This window comes from Anser brachyrhynchus (assembly GCF_964034855.1).
Source record: "Anser brachyrhynchus genome assembly, chromosome: 1".
Taxonomy (NCBI): Eukaryota; Metazoa; Chordata; class Aves; order Anseriformes; family Anatidae; genus Anser; species Anser brachyrhynchus.
Window position 1 is genome coordinate 62,246,690 of NC_137694.1, and position 9,675 is coordinate 62,256,364.

Below are 9,675 nucleotides of genomic sequence, written 5' to 3' on the forward strand. Positions count from 1 at the left end.
CTGGCTGGACAGACCGTGCTTGAATGACTCCAGGCCAAACCTCAGCTGCCTCTCGAGTGTATGTAGGTGTTTGTCCCAGACAAAAAGGGAACTGTTGGCAATGGAGAAACTGAAGAAACAAGTGAGCTTTCTCACCATGCTCTGGAGTTGCTCTCATATTCAGGGAAAGCCAAAGACGAACAATGAAATAGAAAGGAAGTAAGGGAGGGAAATATGTGTGGGTAGTGTGTGCAAAGCTTTCTTCCAGCTCTCCACTGAGCCATGACCCGGTTTCTCCAGGAGCTGCCTACTGTTTTCTTATTTTTGAAGCAAGTTCCTGAGACAATGCTTTGCATGCCAAACAGGGTCAGCTGCTAAGATAGGAAGGGATCTGAACTGGACGTGCATCCCCATTCCATCTCTAGCTCCCTGATTGTTCTTTTTATACTTCTTTTCCTTCAGTTTCCCCTTCCCCTATTCAGAATGAGGAAACAAAATTAGTTCTTATGTGCATAGAGAAAATAAGGGGAAATTTCAGGGGTATTTGTTGTTGATTTTTTTTTGTGGTTATTGTTATCTTGACAGAATCCAAGAAGAAGAAAAAGGAAGGCAAGAAACAAGAGAAGATGCTGGATTAATCAAGCCAACTTGGGCAATGTGAGAAAGGGACAACAGCAAACACGATCAGTTAACGATTTCACTTATAACTAGGCATTTTATTCTAAAATTATTTATAGCTTAATGGTACAATAGAAGGAAACAAGCAAACAGAAAAAAAAATCATTTTTTTTATTACTTTAGTATTTTCAATGTATAACCCTAACAACAATTTTTAGAGGCCTGTAATAAAGGACTCCAAACTCATTTAGAAAATTGTCTATTATATATTGAACAACGTAGAGGTTTTTAAAACATTTTTATTCTCAAGTCTCAGTCTTGTAATTACTCCATGCAAGCAGAACCTGAACCTGTGTAGAGCCCTGCTGAAGCCAGTGGTGCCCTGTGTGGACATAGGAGTCCGTCTGGATGCAGTTTTATTTAAGATTGGGACTGTATGTCTGAAAGAAAAACAGATTTTGTTTCTTAAGTTCTTGTTATTTCTGGATAACTGTGTGAAGTTATTTGTTTGAGGAAATTATAGGGGCATTTTGTTGAGTATTTGTGGGCAAAGATTTTTCTTCTATGTGTGGTGATGCTCCTTCCGAACTGTTAGCATCTATGTGTTAAAACCAGTAACATTCCTCTATCCTTGGCTCTATTTTGGTTGACGGCAGTAAAATTCTAAAATCTTTTAGTGGTTGGATATAGCAGAGTCCTAAATTTTCACAATTTTTTAGCAATCATTTTTCAAATTGCAAAATACTTTTTTTTTTCTTAAACACCATATCAACACTGGTAGTATCCACTGTTTTACCTGCAAAAGCCGAAAAATGCTTTCTTTTGTTTGTTTATTTTGTGAGAGAGGAGAATATCTTTTTCACAGAAATCTAGTTGAAATTGTTGTGATTCTGCCTGACCCTACTCCCTTTTGTATTTGTAGGAATCTTCCTGTTGATTTTAACTACAGTTGGTTGAAAAACAGAAAGTATGTCTGCTGGGAAGTGACAAAAGAAACCAGTTTGAAAACTGAAATGGTTTTATTTTTTTTACCAAAAAGGGACAATTTGTGAGACTTGAAACCTATAGGAATGATATTAATTTTTATTTCTCTACTAGTAAAACAGAAGGGAAATGCCAACATAGTACCTTTTGCTTTCTTCCATTTTTATATAAGCAAAAAGACCTTGGGAAATCTCAGCCATAATAAAAATAGTTCTGTACTTTATTTATTTATTTTTTATTTTTATTTTTATTTTTAAGAAGACTTGGTGGGGGGGAGGGGGGGGGAAGAAAACTTATAACCTGCTGTTTTTCAGTTTGATTTTTACCTATCTCAAATGATAATGAGTCCTGACAGAAATCACAAAGTAGAAAAAATATCTGGCAAAGGGTTGGTATATCCCCAGGTAAAGGGTTGTCTTACAAACCAAACAACCTTCAGACCAGACATTTTAGAGGAAACATATAGGATTTCAGTGTCCAAATTCTTTTTAAAATCATTGCTTTTAAATTATAAATCTTAAATTTCAAGTCTAAGAAGTAAGCTTCATCATTTATGTAGACTCCAGGCTTGCCTGCTGGTCAACAGGAAATCACCCGTAGTCTCCCTTGTATTCCTGCAGATACCCACTGACTTCAGTGAAGCTGCATCATGGTGCATTCATCTGGGTAAATCACTCTGCTCTTTTGGAATTAGCTTGTAGAGATGTAGAGTCTTTTTCCAGACTAACTTCTCACTTCCCTTTTCTAAGCAAAAAATAAAAAAAGCAGAGCTTGACCTTTTTTTTTTTTTTTTTTGACATGGGGACTATGGCTGATCTGAACCCTCAGTGAGTCAAGTCCTTCTGGACATTCCCAAACCCTTTTGAAGCCAGCTAGCCAAGGCTGCGCATAGCTCAAGATAGACTAGTCACACAAGTATTTCTCAGACTCCTTGGGTGTGTTTTGCAGTCTTTGTTGATATCCTTGTTATTTTGAGTATACTATTAGACATACCTGAGACAGTAGTATAATTAAAAATGTCCCAAATGTTGTGGACATGCAATGACCAAACCCAAAACTACAAGTTGCCGTTCATAAAGGCTTTTATTTGGGTGGTTCTGGGTGCTATTTTTTTTTCATGGTCTAATGAGATCTACCAATGCTTGTGCCTCAGACTTAAACTAATGCATTGGTAGATCTGATTGAAAGCAAAGGGAGGAAGAAGCTTTCTCACTCACCAAAGGTTTGTCTGTCTAAATGCTGCATCAGTGCAGTTCACTTAAAGTGGTTCAGCTTTGAGTGTAGACACTGTTGCACCATTGTCCTACACCAGTTAATCTAGTCCATGTTTCACAGGGAGTTGGCAGGAGTTGGGATTGATGCTGAGACCAACAGTTTGACTTTCCTTTAGGAAACTTTAGATATAACTTCTGATTTCCATCTCTGTGAGTAAAAAAAAAATAATAAATTTCCCTGTTTCCCCTGTTATCTTACGGCCCTTAAGAATAACTGCTCATCTGGATTGTTAAAGGAACATTCCTAATAGTTTTTGAAGGAGGCCAGTCAAGATCCCATTGTTGTGATGGTGGTATAGGGACTCCATGGAGAGAGTTTACAGAAGCAAATAAGCAAACAAAATGCCGTGTTAGGACCGGGAGAAAGCACAGCAGTTCTCTGAGCAAAGGGTGTGAAATAGAGCTCTTCTTTGTACTACTTAGCCACATATGCTTGGATCTATATTGACATATTGTTAATAATAATTGTATTTGTATATGCCATACTTTAGAAACAATGAAGAAAATTTCCAGCAGAAAATGGTCTGTGGGAACTCATGCTATGAAGGCAATGATAAAAGTATTTGATGGTAAAACACCGAGGAAGGTTAAAAAGAAGAAAGTATTTGATGGTAAAACACCGAGGAAGGTTAAAAAGAAGAGGCGAGTCAATTCAACTCTTTAAGGAGGCACCTGCTACCTAGGAGAACAGGTGTAATTGCTTCACTAGTGACATTGTTAAGAAAGAAAGAGACAAATATCTGAACAAAACCTCTTCCAGCCCTATCTTGCTCAGTTCCTACCAGAGTTATTATGAAATTTCCTCTTATTTGTTTTCTAATCCTCTATCTGCCACCCTCTGGAAGGCAAGCTTATGTGACAGTGTTGTGGGGTTGGCTACTTTGGATGAAGTATGTGTTTTGCCCTCTTCATCCATGAGGCACTAGCTGAATTGACTGAAACTCATTTCAAGAATGTCCCACTCACAAAGTGATTTCCATTCTCATTTGCTACAGCTATAATATGGTATGAGGAGATGATAAAAATCCCCCAAATGACAGCCTTTTTCTAGAAGATCTGGATGGTCAGAAAAGAAAGTAGTGAGTTGCTGAACATTAGCTAAGGGTGAATCTGCATCCACACCCTGGAATCCAGCAAGATTAGACTGAGGGGGATTTGGATTTAGCTCCATTTCCTTCTTCTAGGTAGACAGAACCATGCTTCCAAGCAATTAGGGAATGTCTATATCTTGATTTAAATCAGTACTTGAGGACTGGGGCATTTTCTCACTTTGATATGTCTCCTGACAGAAGTTCCCATATTGAAAGAGAATCATTGCTTGTTAGCCTGGCATATTTAACAGATTATGAAGTGCAGGAAGACTATAGCATAAGGTATGTATTATGGTCCTAGAAAGGGAAAGCAAACTTACCAGTTCTCATCTTCTAATTCCATAATGACATTCTGAACTGTATAATTTTTTCAAAGGGAGAAATTTTCAAAAGGGAGAAATTTTTTCAATAAGGAGAAATAAAAGTGTAATAATTATAAATACATCTCAACAGGCCATGTAGGGCCCATGTCAAGAAGAGACATATACTAAGTCAGGAACATTTTGTGTAAACTTCTTTCACTTTCTTCTTTGAGTAGAGAAGGCAGGATTACTGAGTGGCACATTTGCTTTTATGCTTTACTTGGTTTGTGCCTTAATACAAACTGGACAATAGTGGAGTGTTACTGAAAATACAGAAGAATTCCCACTCCAACCTCAAAAGAATGTGTCCACCAGGAGGCAACCTGGCTTTCTTTCAGACTGGGAATCAGTATTTTTTATTTTTATTTTTATGAATATATTTTCTGAACTCAGATGCTGCTGAAATTGGCCAGCAACAACATTAGCAATGTAACCCTGCCACATTTCTGAAGCAAAATATTGTTGAGGTACACCATTCTGATATGACACAATATCATTTTTCACATCTCCCAAATTCTTACAGTAAGGGGAAACAGTATATGAATGAGGGTAGGCATCTCTTATTCAATCTTTTTAAATTCTATAGGACAGCATCTTCTCTGAACTTTTGTGTTCTTCCTCTGTGGGGACAGACTATACCTGTTGTCTGCCTTCTACTACTCACATCTAGTTTTGATAGTCTGTAGTTTTTCCATCGATTTTTGCTAAGGTAATCTACCTCCCGCCCAATCTTCTGCAGACATTTTTGATCCTTCTCATGCTAGAGGGTATATTCTCCACTACTTACTGGCTTGTAAAACAGCCCCAGCAAGCCCCTACCATTAGGTACCTTTTATTGTGTCCTTCTAACATTAAAAATAAATGACAGAATGTAACTTGTTCAGCAGAAGACAACAATGGACAAAGAAATGTAAGAATAAGCTATTGATTCTCTGGGTTCAGTGGGAAGGTGGCTTGCTGGTAAAACCTCTGTCATAGCTCAACCTGGGTGAGGCTTCCTAGAGAAAAGAAATGAGTCCTATATGATGGAAGAGTAGAGTCAGTGATGAAAGAATAGCTATCCTCAAACAGGAGAACCCCTTAGTCAGATAAACAGAGCAAGACGTTGCATCCTCTCCCACTGAATGCTCTTTACCTTCAAGTTAAAGGGAAGAGACAAGGCACATAGAGCTTCAAAGACAGTGAGAATTGTATGAGCGAGGTAGAGCATGGAAAGACCCTGTTCCTCCCCATGGGTTTCTGAACTTGGAGAAGGTCTAGATAGTGTTTTTCATAGCAGAAGAAAATTTAATGTGCTTTTGGACTAAAAGTAAATGGTAAAGTCTAATCATTCTCCTAGTATTCCTCTTCTGCATCTCTTCAAAAATGGCAGTCTGCCTTGAGGCCCCATCACTCTGACGTGAGCAGAAATGAGATATGTCAAGGAAAACATGGGACCTCAGCTATATTCCCTAGGTCCCGGGTGGCTAAAAAATCAGAAGTTATCTAAAAACACAACAGAACTGAAAGCATGGGTCCAATATATGGTTTTACTGATGAGACAAAACAGAGGCTCTCCAAGTGTTCCCATTTTGGAAAGTCATTCAAAGTTAAATACTGTACAAAAGCTTTAGCTTGAATTCTGTGATGTACAGCTAGGATAAATGGATAGCCTCTGCTGGACTGTCTTATCCTAGCCAACTTCATTTAATTAATTACACTGTTTGAATTCCCTCATCATAATCAGTCTGGCAACATGATGCTAACTTCTCTCAATGGGTGAGTCATTATGCTTCCCATGTTATAATTATGTGGCACATCTAGGTTTTTATGGCTGAAGAAAATGCCTCTAGTAGTCCAGAGACTCTTGTAGTTGCTGAGGAGACTTGTAGCAGATGCAGGCTAGTACTGCTGCTGCTTGGAGCTTCGAACCACCTCATCAGCTTGTCACAATCAGATACAGCAGCTCTCTAAATATACATGCATACATACTGCATATATATATATGTGTCCATATATGGAAAAGCAAAACTATTAAAAAAAATGTACCCATAACTCAAAACATCTCTCACAAGTCGTGCTGCCATGTTTTAAAGCTTAAGCAGAAGTGAAAGAGCTTTTGGCCTGTATTATTATTATTATTTTTTTAATACAATGGTAGTATATAGGCTGAAGAGACAGTTTTCTTCCCTCCTCTATTTAAGGGTATTAAGCAATTTAAGGATGGCTGTGTTGAAGGAAAAATGCAAAACACACACCAATGAAATGGCCGATAGGACTTAGTATAAAGGTGACATTCTTTTCTGTCACACCAATTACATGGAAGGGCTTTATTCAAAGCTTTGAAGTGGAAGAACCGATTAGGTTAAGTAGAAGCCCAGATGGAAAAAGGTTTTTTCTCTGCAAAGAAAAAGTGAGGAAAAGTAAAAAAAAACAAAACAAAAACAGACAACAACAACAAAAAAAATAAAAGAGGAATCCTCTTGACACTTGTAGTTCGGGTGTTAAAGAAAAGAAGAAATGGAAGTCAAAATAATGTTAAAGCCTGAATATTGTGTTCAGTGGATTTCTAATTCTGTATATATCTATTAAACCAGTGCTATATAGTATCTTCTCATGGGTTACATTCTTTACCCTGTTCAATTTCCTTTTTATTTTCAGTTTGTATATTGATTTTGTAAGCTAGTAGTCTGTTACCTTTTCATTTTTTTTTAAACTTGTATGAAAGCCATATATCCATATTGTAGAATGAAAGCATTAATTCTGTAATATCCTTTAATGTTTCCCTTAGCTCTGTGGGATTGTGGGAGGCTCTAGCGAATGTATATGTTTACCAATTGTATCAACATAATTTACTTGCTCTTAGATAAAGAATTAAATAAACTAATACACAGAAATGTGGTGTCATCATTTGGTTGTTGCAACTGGAGAAGACTTTTGAATTTCCTTTAATTAATTCCTAATATTTTTAGTGGTCTGCCTCTGCTGTACTAATTTCCTGTCAGCTATAAGTGTTGCATGTCACAGAAATATTTAGCTCTGTAAATTCAGAAAGAGTAGGAAGAGTAAGAATCTGTAGGAAGTAATCTACCAGAAACGGCTCTAGCAGAAAATGGCTCTTTGGTTTGGGAGTGCTGAAAACTGCCCCAAATTCGCCAAACTTGTCAGTTCTATAAGGGAGTTTGTTTTAGTATCTGGTGTAATTGACACTGTGGTGGGCTTAAGGAGTCTGTATAAGGAGTTTGGAATTACTTTTTTTTTTTTTTTAAATTATTCTGTCAGATAAGCAATGGGAAAACCTTATTCCCAGCCCTGTCATGCTCAGCTGTTTTACTTTAACAGTGACTTTAATGAGTGTGTGTTTGGTGACAGATGATTAAGCCTCATGAATAGAGCAAAGATGTTAAATTACATTAGTGGACTACTCTGAATGAGGAAGAAATTCAGGTAATGTTCATTGTATGTAATTTCTTTTCATTTCTTTTTGTCCTTTCATTATACTTTTTTTTTTTTCTTCCTAAATCTGCTTTCCATTCCAAAGCTCTTCCTGCTTTTGTTTCTATGCCCAACTATTAGTTAAAATTTTAGAAAAAATTAATTACTATAAGCCATTCCATCACTCACCGCCAAAGAGGGAGATGCTCCATAGCAGTTAAAAGACTAGGTGATTATACAGTCTTCTGAAATTCTTTGGAAGCAAATGGACTACTATAAACCACGAAAAACGATAGTGCATTCTTCGAATCATCAATGGACTCAACAACCTAATTTTTTCTTTGGAAAGGAAACCAAGTGCTTACTATTGTTTAATTACAAAAGAAAAGTCTTAATTCCCATTTTATATGCTACTTACATTTTTAGGTTAGTAAGTAATGATGGTTTTAAAATTCTCTTGTTCTTGGGAGCTATCTGATCTTGTCAGTAAGCCTGAGCTGCTAAAGGACTGTCTCAAGTAGTGCTTAGTGTCCCAAAGCTCCATCATTCAGGACACCCAGGTCTCTGATTTCTCCTGTCCTTTCTACCTCTGTACACAAATGCTGACTAAGTCATAAACAGGCTTGGCAAGGAATTTTTGGGTCAGCTCTCTTCTGGTAATTGCCTTCATGGAATAGGGTTTTAGAAGGCCATCTCTGTCTTTACATAGATTCGTTTTGTTATGCATGGGTTACATGAATGGATGGGACTTCACGTAGAAGGGATCCGAACTCTGCTACCACTCTGGGACTGGTGGTTCATGAAGTGAGTCTATGGTTACAAGAGGGACTGCCAGTTGTGAGTGGGTGGAGATGTCCATGCAGAAATAGCTGCTAGAAGAACCGAAGCCACTTTGAGAACTGTGAAACCCCACAGCTCAACCTATACACTGCTACAGCTGAAGCTAATAACTTGTTTGTTATTCCCTCTGGCCTTGTACAGGGTAAAATTGTAATTAATACATAATATTGATGTAAATGCATAATACTCACACATGCAGACACACTTCACCCCTTGCCTTGTAGATGAGAGATGACACCTGATTTTTGCTCAGAGTCGAGATTTTGTACAATCAACTGTTCATGTACAAGATAAAGCATTCCTCCAAAATAATAGTTCAGCTCCTTGCCTATTGTCCTCTTTTATGATGATGTGGGAAATCACCCTTGCAGAGGTCTTCTCTCAGGTTATCTTACTTATTAGTCCAATAAGTACTAATCATTCCTACAAAAACCCAAATGAAAGAAAAAAAGCATAATCTTATAGTGAAACACATCTGTTATAAAATCTTCACTGTTTTCTGAGAACTTTTCTCAAGAAACACCATTATGTGTGACTTATGGTCAAGGGAGATTTGACATTAAGTGCAAATATACATGTGGACACAGACGAACACTTGTGCACACATGCATACACACACACAAGTATGCATGTGCGCACACACACACACAGAGTCTCTTTTACAGTCAAAAATAACTCCATCCCTTCTGGGTACCCTGAGTTATAGGAGGGCTTATTGCTACACAATCACCATGGAAACTATTGTCTCCATTGGCAAAGAATATTATTATTTGTATTTATCCTGTCTGTTTTTTTTCTCAGTTGCACTGTAGTCCTTTTAATTTGCTGCTCCACTTCTACCCCAGGAGCAAAAGACAACAGCTCGGATCTGAAAAGGTCAGCAACTTTTTCTTTCTTTTTTTTTTTTTCTGTACAGTAGATAATGCCTCTCAAGATCAGTAATGCTCCCTCTTAAAAAAAAAAAAACTGATAAACATTAAACATTTTCTGTTCATTGGTAGCTATGTAGTAATACTTAGGTGTTATGGAAGGCTCTGGAGAGAGAGTGAAAGAGAAATGCAGTATGCTGGGGTTGGAGGAAAGGGAAAAGAGCTTTCTATAATAGTGACAGCT

The 9,675-nt window shown here is 37.4% G+C and overlaps 1 protein-coding gene across 1 annotated transcript in view; it reads left to right on the top strand.

The window, feature by feature from the left end:
* PTN (pleiotrophin) overlaps nucleotides 1–7,184 on the top strand; it is a 78,352-nt gene extending 71,168 nt beyond the window's left edge. Inside the window, exon 5 of the mRNA XM_080553094.1 lies at nucleotides 565–7,184. Coding sequence (XP_080409220.1) covers nucleotides 565–617 — 53 coding nt within the window. The 3' untranslated portion in view covers nucleotides 618–7,184. The remainder of the gene's footprint in view (nucleotides 1–564) is intronic.
* Nucleotides 7,185–9,675: the final 2,491 nt, after the last annotated feature.